Here is a 24,806-nt window from a genome sequence, read left to right as displayed (position 1 = left end):
AGGTGTGAAGTGTCTGAGGCTGGATTTGAACTCGGGTCCCCCTGACTTCAGGGCTGTTGCTCTAGCCACGTGCAATCCAGCTGCCCCTAAGAGGTCATTTTTCATAGCAATTAAGATAGAATTGGTTTCCTTCTCTAATCCTACCTATTCTATGTCTTTGGAAACCTCCTGAGGGCCACGGGCCTCCTCAGGCTGCGGGGAACGTCCGGGATTTAGGCAAAGGTAAGAACCTTTCTATTCAACCCCCATATTTTACAGAGAAAGTAAACCAAGACGCGGGAGGAAGTCTGCCCCAGATACTAGCAGCAATAACGGTGGAGATAGGAGGCCCTCGGGCCAAATCCTCCTGGACACGCCAGTTGTGGGGGGCGGCTTCCGCGAGCCTTGCCCCGGGGGAAGTCATTGGTCCCAGCCCAGAGCAAGGAAGGCTCTTGGGTCTGGAGCCGGAAGGGTCTTCGCAGGTCACCCGCTCCCAGAGCTAGTTATCACGCGGCCCCGCAGCCCTCCCGGCCACGGCTTGAACCAGATCCAACGCAGCTGGGGAATACTGGAGAAAGCAAATGGCAGTGAGCGCCCACACAGGCTTTCCCAGTCCCCGCGGGCCCCCTGGAGCGCCCCCACTTCTGCTCGGGTTTGATACCCCCGAGCCAGTTTAAGCCCCTTTATTTGACCCACGAGAAAAACTGGCGGACCGGAGCTTTCGGCCCCAGGGAAGCTTTGGGTCCCGCCGTATGTCAGAGGAGAAGGTTGGGGGCGCTTGGCCCTAGGGGGAGGAGGGCGGGCCGGGGTGGCAGGAACCAGACGGAGGCACAGGAGGCCAATGCACTCATGTTTATTGCACAGGATGGGGGGTGGAGTCGGGGTCTCCCGCAGGGGCCCCGCCATGTTAGTTGGAGACAAGACTCGAGAGTTGCCACCTTTTTGTCCCGTTATCAGTTATACATTCAACAGAATGGCAGCAGCCGGATGGTTGAGGGAGTGGGAGGTGATACCCATCTGGGGAGGGAAAGCCTCGGGGAGGGAGACAGGCTGCCCGGTCAGGGGCACGGCTGAGTGATCTGATAAAAACTCAGTGTGGGGCGAGGACCCCGAGCCGAAGACCCCCCTCCCCCCAGTCCAAGGGTCATTCTCCCCGCTTCGGGGAACGGGCGCAGAGGTGTGGACTCGGCGTGGGCAGGTCCTGGCTCCTCCCCTCGTCTCCCCTTCGCCGCGGGCCCCGAGGGGAGGTCTCTTTGGCTGGGAGCCCCCCGGGCGCTGCCGCTTTCTCACGCCCCACCGCTGAGTCTAATGGGAGCCGGGGAAGCCCGTATTGTCGTAGAGAACCATGAGGGGGACGGGCTCGGCCGGTCCTCCCCGAGCCCGAGCCCGAGCCCTCGGCCGCCTACCCCAGCCCCTGAGCCGTCCTATCTCCCCACGGCCCCGGAGCTCCGCGGTGGCCGAGCTGTGGATTCTGAATTCGAGACATGCAGACACACAGGCACGCGCCCACACGCACACACGCCGGGACGGACGGCACGCACCACACGCTGCCCGGAGGGCCATGGTGCCCTAGGCAGGACGACCTCCGCAACCTCAGTCCGAGGGTCACCAGGCAAAGGCAGGGGCAGTGGGAAGGCAGGGCAGCAGCTCGGTTGGGCTGGACACTACGCTTAACAAAAAAACCCAAACAAACGGGGGACGGGGACCGGGGAACACAACACCAGGGCAAGGGGGCCTCTGCAAAGCTGCCTGACCTTGAAGTCCCTGCAAGGGGGGACAACCCTGGTCTTGTTTGGGGTTTCTGGGAAGAGATCCAAGGGACCAGTAGCCAGTGGACCACCACCCCTTTGAGGATCCCCAAGAACCTACCCTAGGAGAGGCAGGGTAGCATTCTCCCCCCATTTTACAGATGGGGAAACTGAGGCACAGAGGTGACATATAAGCCCCCCTAACCTTGATGCTGAGGGTGGCTCAGAGGAGAAAGGAAGGGAAGCGAGGGGCCGGAGTCCCCAGCCTCCTGGGAAGCAGGGATGTGGAGAGTAGGAGGCCCCCTTTCCATTTTTAAAAAATTACTTCTTGTTTTTTTAATCTTTAGGGGATTCTCAGCCTCGGTCTGGTAGGCAACATAGCACAATGGAAAGTATCCTAGCCTCGGACTCAGTAAGCGAGGGCTCCGCCACGACTTCCCTTCCTTTCTGTGAACCTCAGTTTCCCTACGTAGAAACCCGGGGGCTGGCCCTTCCCTAGGCCCTTCTCAGCCCGACAGCCTGCGGTTCTAGGTCCCTTCCGGCTCTACAGCCTAGGTTCTACTTCCTACAGGTTTTCTACATCCTCTAGTTCTCTAGGAGAGGCGAAGCGAGGCCTCGGGACCAGCCTGGGGAGGGGCGGGGCCGGAGGCAGGAAGAGCGGGCCGTAAGGGAGGGCTGGGGGAGGGTCGCATGAAGAAGTCAGCCATCGTCTTCCTCGCCCGCGCTCAGGCCCCCTCACTCACGCAGACACACACGGACGGACACACACGGATGTCTATGCTAAAGGTCTATGGCTTCTATGATGCAGAGAAGAGCAAAGGCTCCCTTGAAATGTCAGCAGGAATGAGACAGGGCTTTGGTCTTGGATGACAGGACTGAGCCGGGCTGAGCGGGGTGGGCCCAGGTCCTGGTCCCCTTGGAAGCTCCCCTCCGGGGCACCTCAGTCCTGGGGCGGCGAGGGAGAGAGGAGGCAGTGAGTACCTCTGCCCGCCCCGGCCACGAGCCCCGTCCTAGGCCCAACGAGGGTCACAAGTTGGAAGACAGCCGCGATCTGGCCGAGTCCACTTCGTGAGCGCTGGCGGCAGAATCCTTGCGGCCGGCCCCCGAGTCCTGGGCTGGGGCCGGGCCCGGGCCTGCGTACACGGAGCCGCTGGACAGCTGGTGTGGCAGGGCAAGGCGGGGTGGGCCGGGTCCCAGGCGGGGGGTGGAGCTGCTCGCCTCCCGGGAGGTGCTGGGCGGGGGGCCGGGGGCGGGGCCCGAGGGCTGCGGCAGCGAGGGCTGGGAGGCCGACAGAGGCCGGGACTCGTGGCTCAGGCAGGGCGTGTGCAGGGCTTGTGTGCTCTTGTGGGCGGCGGGCCGCTGGGGCGAGCCCGGGGCTCGGGACGGGCCTAGCGACAGCTGGGAGCCCGACTCCCCCTTGGCCCCGTACGGGAAGGTCCGGCTAGCCCGCGGGCTCTGCGACGGGGGACTCGCTGCGGCCGGGGGAGGGGGGGGCTGAGGCGGGGGAGGGGCCTGGAAGAGAATGGGCGAGACCGAGAAGGGGCTGGGGACGGCCTGGGCGTACATCATCCGCGGGGAGCTCAGGGCCAGGGGACCCACCAGCGGGCTGGCCATCTGCGGGCAGAAGCTCATGGCCACCGCCTGCTGCAGGGTGGCGATGGCCGAGGTGACCTGGGGCTGCGCCGCCGGGTAGAGCCCCGGGTGCTGGCCCAGCTCCGCCTGCTGCACCATCTCCCGGTCGTACTTCACAATCTCCTGGATGATCTCGTTCTCCTGGTTGTTGAAGACGCCCGAGTGCAGGTCGTGCTGGACCTTGTGCAGCAGGATAGAGTTCTTCTTGCCTGGGAGGGGAGCACAGAGGTGGGCGCGAGGACAGGAGGCCCCGGGGACCGGCCCCCACTCTGCTGGGGAGGGGAATCTCACTCCTCCCTCTCCCCTTCCCCCTTCCTCCCCCCCCTCCCCGTGGCGCCCCGGAGGCAGGACTGGGGGAGGGGCAGGAGACTCAGGGCCAATGTGACACATTCGGGTTTGGGGGATCCCTTTGCCTCCTAGGAACTAATCTCCTCCCTAAAAGGATGACATTGAAGTGTGTGATCTCTAAGGCCCCTCCCAGCTCTGACCTCCTGGGTTCTAAGGGCCCTCCCAGCTCTGACATTCCCTGTTCTAAGGGCCCTCCCAGCCCTGACCTCCCGGGTTCTAAGGGCCCTCCCAGCTCTGACATCCCGGGTTCTAAGGGCCCTCCCGGCCCTGACCTCCTGGGTTCTAAGGGCCCTCCCGGCCCTGACCTCCTGGGTTCTAAGGGCCCTCCCGGCCCTGACCTCCTGGGTTCTAAGGGCCCTTCCAGCCCTGACCTCTGAGTTCTAAGGGCCCTCCCATCTCTAACATTCTATGTTCTAAGGGCCTTCCCAGCTCTGATACCCTGGGTTCTAAGAATCCTTCAACTAGAGACGTTCTTTAGTGGTTCTCCTGGCTCTGACATCCATGACACTTCTGTACCCCTCTTGAGGCTCCTTATCCTCTGACCCCCTTATTATTCCCAACCCTCCCTCCCTTGTCTGTCTACTCTACTAACCAATGCGGTCAAGTCGGTCAATGGCCACAGTCTCGAAGGCCCGCCTCATCATGGGATACTCCTCCAGCACTTCATTAAAGTTGTCCACACTCAAGGAGTAGAGGCGGCAGTAGGTGTCAGCTCGGACGCTGGCTGTCCGTCGGCCCCGGGTCAGCAGGCAGATTTCTGCAGGAGCCCCAGGAGACCGTCAGGGTGGGCCTCCCCATCCCTCCCATCCTGCCTTGAGCCCAGGTCACTCCCAGTTGGGTCTCAGCCTTAATGATGTAGGAGACTGGGGGATGATGATGATGATACCCCCTGGAGTATCCCAGAAGGAACCTCCCCAAAGGTCCCCAGGAAGCACAAAGCCACTCTCACTTCTGACTGTCCCAGGAGATGGGCTTTTGGAGCCCCGGTGGACGGGAAAACTAGGAGAAGGAGCAGGGATGTGAGGGAGGGGCAGGGACTGAGAGGAAGGCCCCAACCCCCAAGTCCAAGCTGACCCCCGCTGGATGATCTCATGCTTCTGGCCCGGGAGAAGTAGGGAACACTGTGGTAACAGGAGGGGGCCAAGTGCCCCTCAGACCCAGTGCTCCATACCACTTGTCAGTCACTAGGGTCGGGATGTCAGTCTTGGTGGGACATAAGGGCCCTGCCTTCTCTGCAGTGTCTCTAGATACCAGTTCCCTCAAGTTTTGTGGGCAATTCTGGGACTATAATTTTTTTAGGGGGGACAAGGTACATTGGCCCAAACAGGGAAACATGGGTGAATTTTTCAGATGTTCCAGATCCCTTTTTAACATGAGTCCTCTCTACCCCTATTCCCCCATTAGAAGGGGAGATCCTTAGTAGTATTTACACTTGAGTGCAGTGACCTGTACACAGTAAGTACTTAATAAAGTTGGCTGAATAATAATAACTCACATTTACAGAGAATGCTTTGAAGTGCTGTCCTCGCAACAACCCTGTGGGGTATGGAATGAAATTATGACTCTTCCCAATTTAGAGATGATTAAACAGGCCAAATCACACAGCTAGCTACTAAGAGGAGGCCGGATTCAAATCCACATCTCTTGTCTACAAACCCATTGTGCTGACTTCTACACTATGCTACTGAATAACAATAATTATTATTATGTCACTTTGACTACAAACCCAGGGGGGCTGATTTCTATACTATGCTACCAAATAATAATAATTATATAATATCACTTTTATATTTACATAGCACTTAAAGTTCGGCAGAGTATTTTACAAATATTACTTCAAAATTACCCGGAAGGTAGGTGTTTTAATCCCCATTTTTCAGGTGAGGAAATTGAGGAGCTCCTGAGTATCTGAGACAAGATTTGAACTCAGGTCCTCCTGCCTCTATCCACTGTCCACCTAGCTGTCTCTGAACTGAAGTTGTGCAAACACATGGACTCTTAAATAACTAGTGATTTGGGGAGATTCAGAGCTCCCCCTTTTCTTTCTGTTTTTAAGACCTCAGTCTCTGAAGATTGAGTCCAACTTCTCCCTTATCTGAACTAACCCAGTCCTACAAGGGACCCCTAATCTTAGGTGAATTCCATCCAATCAAGCTTGGGTGAGACAGATCCTTTTGTCCGGATCAGTTCCCTCGGCCCTGCAGTTTAATATAACTCATCTTCCACTGCGTTGGACAATCAGAGTTGACTGCCACCCCTCAAGAATACCTTGAAGGCCATTTGATTGGTGAGTCGGCCTCCATGATTGTCTTTGGCCTAAGAGACGTGACCAAATGACCATCTTTCTATTAATAACATGCTGACCTTATTAATAAAATGATTAAATCACTTAGAACCTTTTTAATCATCACAGAGATTTGGGCTTGAGGTCAAAGAAATCCATCCCCAAGAGGCGCATAATGGAACAGGAGTGAGAGGTCCCTATCAATGGCCACGTCTAAACACCCCATTATTGGGGGTATTGGGAAAAGGGGAGCCCCGCTCCCGTCAGAGCTCTTTTATCTCTCAGATTCTTGTTTCTCAACAGCAGAAAGCCCTTTCTAAGGATCAGGGCGCTTCCAGCCTGGGGTGGGCAGCCTCAGGAGAGTAAATCTCCCATCCCCGAAGCCCCCAAGCAGACAGACCCCTGCGAGAGGAAGGACTCAGGTCCTAGCTGCACCCCTCTCCTCCTGGAGACAGCCATCCCATGGGGTAAAGAGTGGGGGGCCGCCACGGACTCCCTCCGGGGATACTCACCCCCAAAGTAGGAGCCATCCGAGAGCTTCATCTCCTTGTTGCCCTTGGTGAGGACGCTGACCACGCCGTGCTGAATGAAGTACATTTTCTTGCCAATGGTGCCCTCGCGGATGATGTAGTCCCCGGGCTGAAAGACCTCGAATTTGAGCTTGGTCAGCATGGCGGTGACAAAGTTGGGGTCCGCGTTGGCAAAGAGAGGCATGGAGGCCACCAGCTTCCGGCAATTAAAGTTCACGATTTCCTATGAGCGCAAAGACAGGGGCCACGGCCATCAGAGAGGGGAGGGGGCCTTGGGTGTTTCCAAGTCTGGAGGGAGTCACGGCTGGCCAGGCAGCCTGAGAGGGAGCAGGGAGAGAGTCGGGGGCTGGAACGTTCGGTTAATCTAACGAGAACGGACTCAGAGCCTACAAGGACAGGGAAAGCCTGCCCTCAAGATGCTTCCAGGTTAGGAGGAAGAAAGGGGGCCTGACAATATCTACACAGGCAAGTTAGTCCAAAATGTGGAAGGAGAGTTCGGAGGCAAATTGCTGGAAATGCCACTGGATGAGGAAAGACCCGTCACCAGCCAGGTCAGTCCCTTCGGCGTACCCGACGGTCTGAGTCCGCTCTTCTCAGGTGTGCTCTGGGGACACGGGACTCGGTCTGCGAGCTCCTGAGATACCAGAGCAGTTTAATTTCCAATATGGCAAACACCGGCAGACATGACCCTTGTAAACAAGAGTTCTTGGGGAAGGAACTTTTTGGGAGTGCAAATGGGTTCTGGGACCAAACTCGAGAACCGCTGTCAGAGAGAGCGACCTGCGTGTCTTATCCAAGAGGCTGAACACCCAGCTCAAATCCGGACTCTGAGACACTTGCTGGTTGTGTGTCCTGGACGAGTCACTTAATCCTGTTTGCCTCGGTTTCCTCAACTGTAAAATGGGTAATAGAACAGCCCCTACCTCCAGGGTTGTTGTGAGACTAAATGGGATTATAATAACCATAAAGCGCTCAGCACTTAGCCCGGCACACAGTAGGTGCTATCTAAATGTCAGCTATTACAGTTCTGTTTTATTATGAGCTCAGAGGTATGACCTCATTCAAGTCTTTTACTTCTCAGCCTCAGTTTCCTAATTTTTAAAATGGGAAAGAATATCCCTTGCCCGGCTTCTCTCTCAAGGGGGTCTCCCTTCTCTGGCCGCCTGTGTTTCCTAGGATCCCTCACATCACTCCCCCCACCCCCCAGGCTTCAGTTTGCTCATCTGTAAAGTGAGGAAGTTGGGCTCAATGGCCTTTAAGTGTCCTCCACCTCTAGAGTGAGGAGGCTCCTGGAAGTCACAGGAACGCAGATCTTTGGTGATTTGGAAAGCGGGGGTAGAGACAACTGCTCTCATGATGAGGGGACCAAGGGAGGCTGGCAGCTGATGGAGGGGGCCAGACATCTCCTCTCTCAGCACCTGGCCTCCCACCCCCCCGGGTCTCCCCTCTCTCAGCTCCCAGCCTCCCACCCCCCGGGTCTCACCTCTCTCAGGACCCAGCCTCCCACCCCCCGGTCTCACCTCTCTCAGGACCCGGCCTCCCGCCCCCCGGGTCTCACCTCTCTCAGCTCCCGGCCTCCCACCCCCAGAGCCTCACCTCTCTCAGGACCCAGCCTCCCACCCCCCGGGTCTCCCCTCTCTCAGCTCCCAGCCTCCCACCCCCCGGGTCTCCCCTCTCTCAGGACCCGGCCTCCCACCCCCCGGGTCTCCCCTCTCTCAGCTCCCGGCCTCCCACCCCCAGAGCCTCACCTCTCTCAGCTCCCGGCCTCCCACCCCCAGAGCCTCACCTCTCTCAGCTCCCGCCTCCCACCCCCCGGGTCTCACCTCTCTCAGCTCCCAGCCTCCCACCCCCAGAGCCTCACCTCTCTCAGCTCCCGGCCTCCCACCCCCAGAGCCTCACCTCTCTCAGCTCCCAGCCTCCCACCCCCCGGGTCTCCCCTCTCTCAGCTCCCGGCCTCCCACCCCCCGGGTCTCACCTCTCTCAGGACCCAGCCTCCCACCCCCCGGTCTCACCTCTCTCAGCTCCCGGCCTCCCACCCCCAGAGCCTCACCTTTCTCAGCTCCCGGCCTCCCACCCCCAGAGCCTCACCTCTCTCAGCTCCCAGCCTCCCACCCCCCGGTCTCACCTCTCTCAGCTCCCGGCCTCCCACCCCCAGAGCCTCACCTCTCTCAGCTCCCGGCCTCCCACCCCCAGAGCCTCACCTCTCTCAGGACCCAGCCTCCCACCCCCCGGGTCTCCCCTCTCTCAGGACCCGGCCTCCCGCCCCCCGGGTCTCACCTCTCTCAGGGGCCCGTTCAGCTCGCCCAGGATACTGTCCTCGTCGAACATCTTGCCTTGGTAGCGATGCTCGTAGTAGTCATGGATCTTCTGCCGGAAGTCAGCGGGCAGCTTGTGGAAAGACATGTACTGCTCCACCTGTTTATACTGTGGGTCGAGGGCAGAGGGAGAGTGGTCAGGACCAGCCATTCCCTGGCCAGCCCCAGCCCACCCGATGCCAGGGGTCGCCCCCCGTCGCAAAGGTGACAACTCCGAGGCCCTCGGGCTTTTGTCTCTCGATTCTCCCAGTGACCTGCGAGGCGGCTGCTTTCACTGCTGCCATTAACCCTCAGACCGCTCGCCCAGAGGGCCGCAGGGTCCCACCCCGTGAGCCGTGGGTGAGTCGGGGAGACTCCGACTGCTCCTGTCACCTTCTCCTGAATCCTCAACTCCTCCCCTCAGGCCCAAGGAACGGCAGGAAGAGCAAGAGGGCCACAAAGGCCTTCCGGTTGGGAGCCATCGTCATGGGAGCAGGTACCTGCGCTCCCCCGGACTTGTGTCCCTAATGGTGAGTGTGTGTGTGAGTGTGAATGTGTGAGAGAGTGTGTGTGTGTGTGTTTGTGTGTGTGTGTGTGTGTGTGTGTGTGACCGGAGGATCCTGAACTCCTGTCCAGCTCTGACTCGCCGGCCGCTCTCTCAGGGCATGGGATGATCTCCTTGGGAAGGACGTCTCCCCGTGGGAGATTTCCAGGAATTTCCTCCTTGAGAAATGGCAGTAAAACCCAGGACTCTCCGTCAGGGTCAGGCCCACGAGGGCCCAGATGCCACTTAAGGCGTTTCCAAATAAGAGTTCCATTCCGGACATACCGGAAAGGGCCAAGATGGGCATCTCTGTTGGCCGCCTGGAGGTGCCAGGCTGTGCCAGGAGTCGGGGGGATGCCCAAGCAAACTTCCTGCTCCCTGCCCCCCATGCCCAGCGCCGGCCCCAGCTGCAGCCTCCCTGAGGTCACCCAGAACCCGTGATGGCTGCCCGGGCAGTGCCACCCCCTCATTGTTTGGGTGCGAGGGACCGTCAGCTTCTGTATGGGAGGTACCAGTGTGGGCACGGTGCCCAAACATGAGCTGGGGAGGTATGACTAGAGAAGGCAAGAAGGCAGAGGTTCAGGCCGGCGCTCACCCCGGCTGGCACCCCTGGGCACCACGAGGAGGGTGGTTCCGGCGTGAGGACCAGCTGAGACACTCCTCATCCCTGGTCTCCACCCCCTTTCCTGGAATATCGGTCCCAAGTGGGCATCCTACCCTGGCAGGCCTGGGGCTGTTCCCGTAGCCCAGCCTGGCCCCTGACTGGGAGCGTGGGTGACTCCCTGCAGTCCCTCGCTGGGGACACGGCAGTGTGGCGGGGGGCGGGAGAGGCTGGGGCAGCCTGGGACACCAGGCCATTCTCGGGACCCCATTTGGTGCTTTCCTAACAGAGGACGGCACGTGGGGTCAGTTCCCAGCTCGTCCCTGCCACTCACAGGCTTCAGGACCCCAGCAAAGGCCTTTCTGGGCCCCTTCCCTCATTGCCAAGAAGGGGCAGCAGCTACGGCCCCAGTTTCCCAGAGCTGTCATGAAGCCCAATGGAGAGACCCTAGTTCTGTAAACCCCTTCACTGCCCTCAGGTTCGGGGCCCAGAGCAGGAATGGGGGTGGGCGCTGTCCATGGTCCCCCACCCCGGGGTTACACCTGCTCCCCGTTATTTCTGGCTCACCCCTCAGAAGGGGCTTGTGTCAGGGTGGGACTGTCTGTGGGAGGGGCCTCTCACTGCCCCTTCCCCCATTTACCCCGACCCACCTTCTCCTGATACTGGCGCCTTGAGGAGTCCAGGGACTGGATGAGAGCCGTGGCGTGGCCAATGAACATGGCGTAGCAGGTGGCCCCCACGATCATGCTCAGCATCGTCAGCCAGATGTCGGTCATGCTCTCGGGGGCCTGGCGCCCGTACCCGATGCACAGCATGTGGCTCATGGCCTTGAACAGGGCGAAGGAGTAGAGCTCACTCCAGGAGTGGTTCTGAAGCAGGAGCAGGGGAGAACTCATCACAGGGAGCCCCACGGCCGCCCGCCCCCTGCCCTTCTGCGTCCCCTGTCTCACTGTCCACAGTCACCAGCGACTCTGCCTCTCAAGACTGACTCTGAGCAAGTTCTCTTAAGGCCTCAGTTTCCCCATCTGTCAAAAGAGGGGGTTACTCAATTCTCTCTAAGGACCCTCCCAGCCCTGACATCCTGGGTTTTAAGGGCCCTCCCAGCCCTGACCTCCCGGGTTCTAAGGGCCCTCCCAGCTCTGACATCCTGTGTTCTAAGGGCCCTCCCAGCCCTGACCTCCCGGGTTCTAAGGGCCCTCCCAGCCCTGACCTCCCGGGTTCTAAGGGCCCTCCCAGCTCTGACATCCTGTGTTCTAAGGGCCCTCCCAGCCCTGACATCCCGGGTTCTAAGGGCCCTCCCTAAGACATTCTGTGTTCTAAAGCTGGTCCTCCCTGCTTTTAGGCCCTTTATAGCTCTGACATTTTGAGTTCTAAGGTCCTCCCAGCTCTGACATTTTATGTTCTGAGGTTCCCCTTGATCCTGATATTCTCTATTCTAAGGGCCTCTCCAGCTTAGAAGTCTACATCCTAAGGTTCTTTTCAGCTCTGACATTCTCTGTTCTATAAGACAGAAAGGGAGAGAAAAAACACAAAGCTGGAGAAACAGATGGAGGCAGGCACAGAGGCTGGGAGCTGAAGGAGGGCCAGTCAGAGAAATGAAGGGAGCCGGAAAAGAGAGGACATGGTCAGTGGCTGGAGGAAGCGAGGCTGGGAGGGCTCAGGGACAATGCGGCCCCTCCCCAGCCTCTGCAGCTGTGTTCCTGAGGAGCTTCCCCCTTCTGTCCTCATTTGCCCTTCTCCAAGGATGGGGGCGGGGGGAGGCCATTCAGGAAAACGGTCCCCTGTGTGCAGGGCCTGAGAACAATGGCTGCAGCTGGCGCCTGGTTCCCAGATCTCTCCCGGACATTCCTTCCTTTGCTCCCTTCCTCTGTATCCCCGGCCAGGCCGTCCACCCCCACTCCTCCCAGCTTGGAGCCCTAATGTGGGCCCCACGCCAGGCCCCAGGCCCCGCCCCCGTAACCCTGGGCTCAGCTGGGGGTAGGGACTGTAGGCTGGGATTGAAGGCCTAGGAGCTGGGAGAAGTTTGGGGAGAGCAGGGCAGAGGAGCTCTGAGAACCGGGACGTTTTTGTGTCTTGTTTTGTTTTATTTTGGGGGGGTGGGAGGTTTGGCAGAGGACTCACCACCATGCCATTGATGGAGACCCAGCAGTTCTTAGGGAAGTCCTGTAACATGGGCACCAGGAACTGAAGGCAGCCATCCCAGTGGCACAGAAGCAGCATCATGCTGATGAGGTTGAAAATACGCATGACGGCACTGGCCAGGTCGTAGGTCATGTGGAAGATCTGGGGATGGAGATTCAAGGGAACAGTGAAGGAGAGGGAAAGGGCGCCCCGCCCCGCCCACATTCCCGCCCCAGCGCCAGGTTGGCCTCCAGGGGTGGTCCAGACAGCAGCAGGTGTCCAAACGGGAAAACTGAGGGCGCTTCCCCAAGCCACACCGGAAAACCCTCCCGGGTCACACTCAAGTGCCGGGCCAGGAAGGGGGGACATCCTCCCCCACCAGCCAGGCTCACCCCCTGCGTGTGCGTGAGATAAAGGCAGGCGCCCAGAGATAGAAACACCAGAGATGGGAACGGCACCCGGAGAAAGAGGCAGTGTCAGAATTCAGAGGGAACACCCACAGGGACAGAGATCCCCACAGAGAGACACAGAAACCGATAAAGACACCGAGAGGTGGACCAGGGAGACATAGCGGGCCAGACAGCGGCAGCAGCCCCCTCCTATTCATTCTCCCTTCCCGCCCAGCCCCCCTGTGTCTCTCCAAACACACACACAGACTATTTACAGCCTGGTCACACCCCCTGGCTAGACACCCAACACCTACACACTCAGAGGAGCAGCCCCACCTCAGACACACCAGGCTATTTAGAGCCATGACATACCCCCCCTGGCTAGACACCCCCCTCCCCTTCTATTCATCCAGATACACACACACACAGAGCGTTCTGCAAGGCCTGGGGAGGAGAGGGCCAGTCAGGCTGCAGGGGACAGACCCTCAGCTAGGCTCAGTCTCCCAACAGAAAGCTCTCCGTCTCCCCCAGCTCCACTGCCACATTCCCCCCGAGATCCCCGAGTCTCCCCCATAGCCCTGCTCACAACCCGACACGACTGGTTTGGTGGGAAGAATTAAGTCAGGAGATCTAAGTCTGAATCCTGGCTTTAATTTCACCAAATGATTCCTCATTTGTAAAATGTTTGTTACCTGCCTCAGAGGGTGGTTGTGGGGCAAGCGCTTTAGGAATGTTAAAGGGTTTAGAGGCAAGGTCTGGCCTGGAGACACAGGTTATTTTTAATATCCATTAAACCATCAAATGGCATTAAAATGGGAGAAATGACTTGTGACCACTATTATAGTTATCTGTGGGATGTAAATTATGTCCTCTGCTAGATTGTGAAGGAAAAGGAGCTTATCCGTCTTTGTGAATGGCTCAGCTCAGTTCAGCCCAGCATGTAGTGATGTTTTAACAAATGTCTGGGACAGAGGTAGTGGAGGGCAAGAGAGAAACAAAAAAAAATGGGAGAGGGAGGGAGGAAAGGAGATAATAAGAAAGAAGGGGAGGAAGGGAAGGAAGGAAGCAAGGGAGAAAAGGAAGTATGGAGGAAAGGAAAGAAAAATGAAGGGAGGGTAATAGGAGAAAGGAAAGAAGGACAAGAATGGAAGAAAGCCATGAAATAAGGGAGAGATGGAGAAAAGGAAAGAAAAATGAACAGAGAGGGAATTGGAAAAAGAAAAGAAGGAAGAAGGATAGGGATGGAGAAAAGGAAAGAAAAATGAACAGAGAGGGAATTGGAAAAAGAAAAGAAGGAAGAAGGATAGGGATGGAGAAAAGGAAAGAAAAATGAACAGAGAGGGAATTGGAAAAAGAAAAGAAGGAAGAAGGATAGGGATGGAGAAAAGGAAAGAAAAATGATGAGGGAGAGGAATAGGAGAAAGAAAAGAAGGAAGAGGGGGAGGGAGGGAAGAAAGCCCTGGAAGAAAAGAGGAAGGAAAAAAAGGAAAGAAAAATTAAGAAGGAGGGTAACTGGAAAAAGAAAAGGAGGGAGAAGGAAAGGGATGAAGAAAATGAAAGAAAAATTAAGTGGGAGGGGAATAGGAGAAAGAAAAGAAGGAAGAGGGGGAGGGAGGGAAGAAAGCCCTGGAAGAAAGGAGGAATGGACAAAAGAAAAGAGAAATGAAGAGGGAGGAGAATAGGAAGAAGGGTGGGAATGGAGAAAAGGAAAGAGAAATGAATAGGGTGGGGAATAAAGAAAGAAAATAAGAAGAGGAGGGAAGGAAGAATGCCATGGAAGAAGAGAGGGGTAAAGAAAAAGAAAGAAAAATGAAGAGGGAGGGTAACAAGAGAAAGAAAAGAAGAAAGAAGGGTAAAGAGAAAAGAAAGCCATGGGAGAAGAGAGAGATGGAGAAAAGGAAAAAGAAATGAAGAGAGAGGGAAATAGAGAAAAGAAAGGGAAGAAAGAAAATAGGGAAGAATGAAGAGGTAGAGAAAAAAAGAAGGAAAGAAGATAAGGAAGGAAGCTAAGAAAAGAGGGAAGAGGTAACTAAAGTAAGAAAGGATATATGAAAGAGAAGAACAAAGGAAGGGAAGATCAAAAGGAAAGAAAAAGGAAGAAAGACTATTAAAGAGAACAGGAAGAAAAACAGGAAGGAAACAAGAAGAAGGAAAGGAAAGGAAAGAAGGAGAGGGAAGGCAGTAGAAAGGAGAATTTTCTTTCTGTTTTCTTCCTCTCTCCCTCAGGGACCAAGGAGCAGCTCCAATTCCCCAGCGGGCTGAGGTGCCAACCCCCTCTAACCTAGCCATGAACCTCACCTCCTCCCACTGGTGGATGTAGCGGATGAGGCGGGAGAGACGCAGCAGGCGCAGGAGACTGAGGATTTTGGTAAATCGGACAATGCGCAGTGCGCGGGCAGTCTTGTAGACCTCTGAGTCGATGCCCTTTTCCACAATGAGGAAGATGTAATCCACAGGGATGGAGGACACAAAGTCCACCACGAACCACGTGCGCAGATACTTCTTCTTGATTTTCTCAGGGTCCAGAATAATCTCAGTGTTGTCCTCTATGACAATACCGGTGCGGAAGTTCAGAACCAGGTCCATGAGGAAAAAGGTATCTGAGACCACGTTGAACACTATCCACGGTGCCGTGGTCTCATCCTTGAAGAAGGTGATACCCACGGGAATGATGATAAGGTTCCCCACCATGAAGAGCAGCATTGTGAAGTCCCAATAGAACCTGTGGCCAGGGAAAGGGGCAATTGGTCATAGCATTCAAGGCTTCAACTCCGGCTCCAGCCATGTCTACCCTTATCCCTGAAAATAAACTCCCACCCAAACTCACAAAACATGACAGCTAGAAGAGCAATGAGAGACAATCTGTGTACAGATGAGGTTCAGAGGATGAAAGATTACCCAAAGTCCCAAAATGATTAAGTGGAAGAACTAGGAACTAATTCAGGCATCCTGACAGGGCTCTAGACCCTTCAGATTTCCCTTCAAATAGAGCTGGTCAAAAGAGAAAAGGAGATGAAGAGACACAGAGACAGAGACAGAGAGAGAGAGATGAGAAAGTGCTGCTCATTATTGGAGGTATCCAAGTGCAGACCAGGTGAACCTTCACAGGAAAGCCATAAAGGCAATTCCTGTACCCAGAACAGAAGTCCCTTCCAGCTTTTAGTCCAAACAGGTTGACCTCTTTTGTATAATGGACCCCGTCGTGGACTAATATTTTTAAATATTTAAATAAAATACATGCGATTATTTTTTGTTTTCCCACACTTAATATTATTTTATTTTTTCCAATTATATGTAAAGATAGTTTTCAACATTTACTATTATAAGATTTTGAGTTCCATATTTTCCCTCCCTTCCTTCCCTTCACCAAGACAGTAAGCAATCTGATATAGTCTATACATGTATAGACATGCCATATTTCTCATGTTGTGAAAGAAAAAATCAGAACAAAAGGAAAAGGAAAGAAAGAACAAAAGTGAAAAGAGTATGACTCTGCATTCAGACTCTATCTGCATTCAGACTGCATCATAAGTCTTTTGGAATTGTCTTAGATCATTGTATTGCAGAGAAAAGCCAGGTTTACCATAGCTGATCATTGCACAATGTTGCTGTTATTGTATACAATGTTCTTCTGCTTCTGTTCACTTTAAAACATAGGGTTACAAAGGAAACCAATTATATTGAAATAATAATTTTTTTAAAATTAAGTTTGTAGGGCAGCTGGTGGTGCAGTGTGAAGTCAGGAGAACCTGAGTTCAAATCTGGCCTCAGGCACTTAACACTTCCTATCTGTGTGACCCTGGGCAAGTCACTTAACCCCAATTGCCTCAGCAAAAAAAAAAAAAAAAATTAGGTTTATAGACCCTAAGTTAATAAGCTCTCAATAAGCTGGGTTTGGGGGGAAGGGGAGAAGATCCATGTTTTCTTTTGCAACATGACTTTTATGGAAATGTTTTGCATAATTTCACATATGCTTTCTCAGCAGGGAGGAAGGGAGAGAATCTGGAACTTAAAAATTTTAAAAACAAATGTAAAAAATTGTTTTACATGTAACTGGGGAAAATAAAAATATTAAATTAAAAACGAACCCCTCAATAATATCCATCAGGGAATAAATTTCACAGGTGGGAAAGATCTAGGTGATCAACAGGTCCTACCACCTCATTCTACAAATGGGAAAACTGAGGCTCAGAGAAAGGGAAGGGGCCACTTTCTTATGGAGTCCTGACTCATCTCCAATAGCTTTTCTCAAAATGGGAAAGCTCAAATCTAGGATTGATGGATGTCTTTCCAGTGGACTTCCAGTAAATTATAAGATAATGGGGTGAGATGTGGAAAAGTAGTAAGAAATACCTAACTGAGGCTTAGAAGGGCCAAATAAAAGAGGGAGAGAATTTTGGTGGCTTTTTTCCTAGAAAGGCAATCTTGGCTTCAAATACTCCACCAATCAGACTTCAGTATTTCAGTTGAGGTGAAAACTGGGGAGGAAGGGGATAAGCCCCCAATAATCCTGAGTCCTAGATCCCCACCCTCAAGGACCTATTCTAGTCTCCATCTCTCCTAGTCTCACCCACCTGTGACCTTTCCCAGGATATTGCAAGGTCACAGCCACCAGTAAGAAGCAAAGAGGACTAGGGAAGTCTCATACCTTCCCTTTAGCAAAAGTAAAACCCAGGAGGGAGACTGGGGAGGTTTTTCTGTCCTGCTCCATTCCGAATTAATGCCCCAATGTTCCCACCGTATGGATTCTTTAAAGGCAAGCTTCCGGGCTGGGTCAGGAGTCGGGATTCCCCTTTTTTCTGCCCAAGGCCCTGAGGTCAGCTCCCAGCCACAGAGGGAACCTGGAATGCACCAGGTCTCCTCATCACCCTCATTGATCCCTATCCCCTTATTAAGCCCTCCCCTTCCTCAGTCCCCATTCACTTCCTTCAATACCAGCTCTCATTGATTTTCCCATCTTTCCTGCCTTTAGACCCAAATAACGCCACCCCCATCCGCACATGGAGCTAAGCATGAATTAGATTTCCCAAGACAGAGAACTCACTCTCCCAAGGCAGATTTTTCCACTTTGGGACAACTCAGATTGTTAGAAAGTTTTTCCTTACATCGAGCCAAGATCTGATTCAGCGGATCCTGCCTGGTTCTTAGTCTCTAAGGTCAAGCACAAGTCTGTAAGTCCCTCTTATAGGAGGGAAACTTTCTAATACCTAAAGGCAACATTCATATTCCTTTATCAAAATCCTTCTGGGGCAGGCAGACCTCTGGTAGCTCCAATTCCTAAATATGACCCAGAACTGGAAAGAATATATGTCACAGAGCAAGGAAAGTCCTGCCCCTAGACTCAAAAGTTCTGCCCATCTTGCTCCCCTCCATGACTCTGTTACTACGGGAGTTCCTGATGCTGCTGTGTACTGGAGAGGGCTCTTCCACTGTAATCCCAGTGTATTCCCTGCCTCGACTGGGCAGCCACTCCATCTTCTCAAGTGTCCTCAGCTGGCCCGTGGCGGCCCTGGACCTGAGCCATGGCCAAGCAAACACCCGTGTCACTGGCAGCCCAACCAGCCCCAAGCTGGAGATCCTGGCCCCAACTCTGAGATCTCACCCTACTGCTAAGGTTAGAGGCACGTTGGTGGGATAGAAAGAGCCCTGGAGAGGCAGTCAGAAAACCTGGGCTTAAGTGGTGGTTTTGCCAGACTTGTGTGACCATTGGCAAGGTCCTTCCAGTCTCTGAGGTTCAACTTTCCCATTTGTAGGGCTGGACTCTAAGGCCCCTTCAAGATCTGAGATCCTACAAGCTCGGAGGAATGGAGGAGGGTAAGGATGTGCCCTGAGCAGTTGGCCCTGCCCTCCTATTTGTACACACACACACACACACACACACACAGAGAGCTTCCTGGAAATCCTCCCATGGCATGGAATACAGTTCAGAGCCACTTCTTAGCTCTGAGATCTAAAAGAGATCTTAGCTCAGGGCCAAAGATGAGATGTCAGATGGGGACAATGAAAGAAAGGGGACAAGTTTCTGAACTCCAACCAAGCATTAGGAAAACCACAGCCTGAGTAAGGAATCATTTGTGGTTAGGGATCTGGGATCAGAATTTAAAGGTCAGAAGTCAAGAATTAAGAGTCATAATTTGGAGTTTTCCCCTCCATCTCCTATCTTTTTCATAGTACCAGCAAATTTCAAGGAATAAATTTGGTAAGATACCCTTGAGTCTGGGCAGAAAGTGAATTCCCCAGGAGGTCTAATCTGCTCCATACATCTGGACTTTCTCTCTTATTTCCTACAACTGTGAATCAGTTCAAATCAGATCAGGGAGGGACTTGAACACACAGAATGTCAGAACTTTACTGGCTTTCTTAGAATGAGAAGTACCAGAACTCACTGAAACGAGCTCTACTCTTTCACATGTGGTGTCTTGGGAGAGCTTGGAACAAGCAGGAGACACATCATTGGCCTACAGAGGCTTGTTCTGACCTAGTGAGATGGACATCTTGCTGGCAGGTACCACTTGGCCAGCCTCTCAGGGTATGAGCATCGAGGGATGGGAGAGGCTGCACTTTATCCAGAGGCTCTTTTAAGCCATATCAAGGAGGAGGGGAAAATCTACCTCCCTAGACCCAGCAAGGATTCTCCTCTTCAATTCCCCAAGCTTGAGAATTATGGTTCTCTGTAGCTTAAATCAGAATCCTATACCTCCTGATGCCCAGGAAGACACAGAGTGGAAATGTGGAAAAAGGCAGATTAGATATCATTTCTATTTGGTATGGTTCACCCATTGATATCGTGACCTTAAAAGATTCCCTTAATCAATCTAGACCTTGGTCTCCCTCATCTGAAAAACAGTTCTGTTATTCTGGGCACGGGTAGGTCATAGATATAAAATACAATTGTCTACAAGAAAGGAGTTTGGGGCTTTCAGTAGATAAGGCTCTCTGAAAATCCATGGGGTTTTTATCTCTAAAGTCCCCACCTCTTCCTCCCTTGAACTGAAGCATAAGGGGTGAGGGGGAGAAGCATTAACTCCGTGATTCATGTCAGCTCTGTGGTTTATCCCAGAGATGCTAATGCAGGAATTAATTTCCCAGGGATTTGTAAATAAGGTTTCTGGTTTGACCTCCAACCTTGTGATCGGCTGATCTTTACAGCCATCTGGGGAGAATTTACCCCACCCAAGATCAACTCAACTTTTGCCAACCAGCTGATCACAGACTCTGAAAATGGACTTCAAACCCCAAAAGGACTCGATCTGTCTAATATAGCCCTTTTCAAGCTAAGTCCTCTTCATCTAAAGTTTTTGGGCAGGGACTAAGTGACTGTTTATGGGGAATGTTATAGTGAAGCTTCTTCCTCCTAGAACTACATCCGTGGCTCAAAACTTTATTTTCAAGTGCATAAAACAAAATACATAAAATTATCAAAAAGCAAATCAGATTGAAACACAATTATCTAAATATTTTTTTTAAAAATCCAAATTTATAGACCTTAGGTTAAGAACTATTGGATGAAATGGCTTGAGTACTTTATGATTTTGATATTTTTACATTCTACATTCTAAGGTCTTTCTATATTCTATAGTCTAAGGTATTTCTAATCTTAACATTCTTTCCTCTGGGTTCAGATACCTTTCTACTTTGACAGTTTTTCTACTCTTGACATTCTGTAGTCTAAGGGCCCTCTCAGTCTTCTGTGTTTTATGGATACTACTTTTGGGGAAGACATAAGCCTGTGAACACTGGCAAACTACATACGATTTCTCCACCAACCTCAGAGCCATCAAATGTCCTACCGAGTCATCCTTATTCCCAATGCAGAGCTCTATCCCTCACATCCCAGTACCCAGGATATCACAACCATTGGTTGGGCTGGTCTCAATCTCCAGAATACCAGTCTCTTGTTCAGGATTCATCTGGGCTCTTTCCCTCTCATCCCATTCACTCATCCCTAAATATTAGGCAAGTGTGTGTGTGTGTGTGTGTGTGTGTGTGTGTGTGTGTGTGTGTGGTTACATATACAATGCAATACCTAGATACAAAACAGAAGTCATGGATAAGTGGACTAATGAGAGGAAGGAATGGAGAAAAGGATGCCAGGAGGCAGAATGCCTGAGTTTGGGGCCTGGCTCCATGGAGCTGGGGAACCTGGCAGAGTTCCTCATGAATATTGTGAATAGTTAGATAGTAGCTTCTTTCTCTTGGCCCTACTCACTAGCTCCAAGAAGGAGCAGACGTATTTAGGGGTCCTTCCTTATTTATAATCAGAAGTCTTCCTGGCTTAGGAGTCAGCATATGTAAGTCTCTTTGTGAAGGATTCAGGGTCTCCCTAAACCATGATACCTCCAGTGCTTATCCCAGGAGGTCTAATCTGCTCCATACATCTGGACTCCCCCTCTCTTATTTCCTACAACTGTGAATCAGTTCAAATCAGATCAGAATGTCAGAACTGGGAAGGATTTTAGAATATAGAGCACAGGATGTTAGAATTGGATGGAATCTCATTCCAATTCCTTCCTTTTAAAAGAAGAACTGCCAGGAGACTGAGGCACTTAGGAGTAAGGGACTTGTACAAGTCATATGAAAAACTAGCAGGATAGCCAGCACAATGAAGTCCAGGTTTCCTGACACCAGGCTCAATTTTTTCTATTACATGAAACCTAGAGCTCCAGTCTCTTCACTTTCACCTCTGCTTCCTTTCCAAGATATTAATTGTATCCTGTAGTAATTTCAGAGTTTGAAGCATCAAGGAGTGGGCAAGGAGGAGGGATTGTTCTTTGTGGACCATCTCCCTAGCTCAAAAGCACAGGGTTCTTTAGTCTTCCAATCTCCTGGATTAAGGCAGCCCATTGGTTGGGAGGAGCTAGTTCGAAGATTCTCCCATCTTCAAGAACACTTCTCCCCTAGGGACCTTCCTAGGTCCCCTGGGGCAAATAGCTCTGCCGATAAGTAGTTATCCTAGGTTTAGACATCACCCTAAGGAGCCATCCAAGGCTAGATGTGAGTCTGGGATCGTCTGGTCAGCCTACACATTGGATAGTTGGAGACAGACCCACTTTGGTAGGGGGAGGGGGACATTCTGCAAGGAGAAATAATTCCTTATCCCTCCCTGCTGGTGTCTCCAAGGAGTGCCAGGCATCTGTCACTCATCCTCTTGACACCCCCAAAGGAAATTATTACATCCATATTTTTCCCCTTATCTATCCTGTAGAAAAGCAAACAGACCCTGATAAAAATGATGTAAGTGGAACTCTACAGTGAAAAGAAAGGATGATTTAGCTCAGGACAAAATGTGAATATCCCCTAAGTCTGTGTTTCCCTTATTACTCTCAAGATGGTTTGTCTAGAGAGAACACACTGAGCAGCTGGGACATCCTCCTCCCCCAAGGGAAGATCAGGCACATGCCCTGAGACTCAGAATATAACTAAAAAGATTAGGGGAGGGACCCTAACACACCTTCCTGAAAAAAGGGAGAACATAAAGAACTTACTTTCCCCAGAGCAACTGAAGGAATCCTCCATATATTGTTCTTCTCCCCCTCTGAACAACAACCCTTCCTACACCTTTGGATCACAGGATTCAGAATTGTAGAGATAACCCAGGTTAACTCCCTCACTTTACAGTTCTAGAAAGAAGGGACCTTCCCAAGGTCATACAGGGAGTAAATAGCAGATCTAGACTTGAATCCTCTGCTCTTTTCACAACAACACAATGCATCCCTTCTTCCCTCAGCTCACTAGGCTCAGGAGGATTGGGACAAAACAGGGGTGAAGTTCTGCCCCCGGAACAGAGTAAGGATGGAGGCCTAGATGGACTGACAATAGAATGGGGCCCAAGCATTACTGTCTCCCCTGTTGTGGACCCCTTATTTTCAGTTCCTCTCAGAACAGCCTGTTTAGGTTCCTAGAGAGAGGAGGAAGCACCGAGAGGAAGGAGACAAGATTTAGAAGGGATCTGAGTCCGGCTGTAAGCAAAGAGCCCAAGGCAGAGGGAGGGGACAGCAAGCAGAGAGGACAACAGGAGGGGGGAGCTGCCCGAGGCCCAGCCCTGCGGTAGCTGGAAGGTGGTTACTCGAGCGGGAGCAGGCTGGGACTGCTAAGGACCCGTTAGTGAAGTGGCCTCCGCGGCTGTCCTTGGTGCTGAAAGTCTTAGCGTCCAGAAACCCGGAGGAGACATCGGGAGACTTTTATTGCCTCTGTCTCACAGAGCCAGAACCTGAGTGTGTCACACACGCACTGCACCGACACGAGAGCCAATGTTGACACAAACACTGCCAGGGAGGACCCGTGCACACACAGGGATGCAAACTCCCAGCAAAACCAGCCGTTCACATACACATCCACCTCACCAAGACACACCACAATGACACATGGTCACACACACAAAACAGGGGCCTCCCCCCTCAGAACCAGACTAACATGGTGGAGGGGAAGGGCAGCTCTTAGACCCGTGTCCTTGAGCCTCCACCCCTAACATTGCTCCTGAGGCCGGCGCACCCCTCCTAAACCCCGACCTGGGAGCCCTGGCGTCCAATCCCTCCCAGGGAATCGCGGAAGGCTGCCCCCGCCCCTTCCCCGTCCTTCCTCAGTGCCCGCTTTGCCCTCGCTGTTCCTGCCCAGGTCTGGGCTGGGCGGGTTCCTCCAGAAAGCCCCGGGCCTTCCCAATTCCCTGACCTTCCCCTCTATTCGTCCTTTTCCCCGACCTCTCCACTCCCTCCTCCTTTTCACAGAGAGGCATTAAGCCGGGTCTCTTGGGATCTCTCCTAGATCCCTGTATCTTGACGTGTTCGCATCCCTGCTATGCGGCTACCTCAACCCCCAACCCTTAGACCCCTCCCCCTCCATAAACAATATGCCACTGACCTCCAGTCCCTAGACCCTACACAATACACAACTCTCCAGCCTTCAATCCCCAGACCTCCCCCTGCCCCAAACAATATGCCCCTCTCGGACTTCAGAGGTCAACGCTCCCTCGGGCAGCCCCCCTTCCCCCTCAGACCACCCTCCTTCACTTCGGGCGCCCCTGAAGGTTTCTCCCTCCCAACTCCAGACTCCCCCCACCCACTTCACCTCCAGCACTTCCTTGCAGGGTCCCCCCCCCTTCCATCCACAGAAGCCCCTTTCCTCCTCACCCCCGACGCCCCCTGCAGGCCTGCCCCCGCTACTCAGCTTTCTGCCCCGGAACCCTAGGCAGCGGGCACCTGAAGTCGCTGTATGGGTGGATGATCCAGGCCCCCGCCGACTTGACCCGCTCCTGCTCCCGCTCCACGGCCTTCTGGCTGCCGAACATGCGCAGCGAGAACTTGTTGACCCCGGGCTGGAGCATAGCCCCGAACTGGCGCTGCAGGAAGCTGGCCTGGCTGCCCCGAGCCTCCCCTCCGGGGCCGGCCTCGTCGCAGTCCCCGGGCCCCGCCTCGTCGCCCGCCTTGAGCGCCGGCCCCGGGGAACCGGGGCCCGAAGCAGGGCCGGAACCGGGCGCGCAAGAGAAGGAGACCTTGGGGCCCCGCGCGGCTGCTGCTGCGGCGGCGGCCGCATCCTCCGGGGGTCCCGGGCCGGGGCCAGGGCCGGGGCCCGGGCTGCACTGCGGAGGCTCCCCTCCGCGCCGGCACTCGCCATTTGGGCTGCCTTTGGCCGCGGCCGGGCCGGGGGGCGGCTTCCCGGGCCGCGCGCCCAGGCTGCCCCGGGCCCGGCCGCCCGGCTCCGGCTCCGCGGCAGGCTCTGGACCCCCGGGACTGCCGGGAACCCCGGGGCCGCCCGGGCCCGGGCCCGGCTCCCTTTCTCGCTCGGGCGGCTGCTGCTGCTGCTGTGGCGGCGGCGGCGGCGGCGGTTGCGGTTCCGGCTGCGGTGGCTCGGGCTTAGGAGGACACTGAGGCTGCTGCGGCGAAGGCTGCGGCGGAGGCGGCGGCGGCTGAGCTGCGGGCGGCCCCTGGCCGTCCCCGGGCCGCGCGCTGCCCGCCCGCCCGTCCATGGCCGCGCCGAGCTGGGCAGTGCGGAGTCCGCCCGGCCGCCCGGAGCCCGAGGCGGGGAGCAGACCGACAAGACCCCGGGAGGGAGGGGCAGGCACACGCGCCGCCGCGCCGGGAGGAGCCGGGGGAGGAGCCAAGGGCGCGGAGGGGCGGAGGGGGAGTCGAGTCGGAGCCGGGCGAGGGGTAGGGGGGAGGAGGTATCTCGGAATGTCAGAACTGGGAGGGACTTCAGGAGTCAAGCTGTCCGAGGCGAGAAGGACTTAGAACATAGGATATCACAACTGGAAGGGACTCCTGGATCCACTGTCCCAGGCGAGAGGGACATAGGAAGTCACAGCTAGGGTCTGTAAGGAGTACCTGGCAGCATAAAGCTGGG

The 24,806-nt window shown here is 54.1% G+C and overlaps 1 protein-coding gene across 1 annotated transcript; it reads right to left on the bottom strand.

Annotated features, from left to right (window-relative positions):
- Positions 1–816: 816 nt before the first annotated feature.
- Positions 817–24,432, bottom strand: HCN2 (hyperpolarization activated cyclic nucleotide gated potassium and sodium channel 2). The gene is made up of 8 exons (XM_051972434.1): positions 23,666–24,432; positions 14,769–15,192; positions 12,082–12,243; positions 10,611–10,829; positions 8,799–8,945; positions 6,504–6,744; positions 4,300–4,464; positions 817–3,568 (listed from the first exon to the last, which is right to left on the bottom strand). The coding sequence occupies exons 1-8, from the start codon at positions 24,430–24,432 to the stop codon at positions 2,754–2,756; spliced, it is 2,940 nt and encodes a 979-aa protein (XP_051828394.1). The 3' UTR covers positions 817–2,753.
- Positions 24,433–24,806: the final 374 nt, after the last annotated feature.

The sequence above is a fragment of the Antechinus flavipes genome, chromosome 1 (assembly GCF_016432865.1).
Source record: "Antechinus flavipes isolate AdamAnt ecotype Samford, QLD, Australia chromosome 1, AdamAnt_v2, whole genome shotgun sequence".
Lineage (NCBI taxonomy): Eukaryota > Metazoa > Chordata > Mammalia > Dasyuromorphia > Dasyuridae > Antechinus > Antechinus flavipes.
This window is presented reverse-complemented; position numbering and strand designations above follow the sequence as displayed.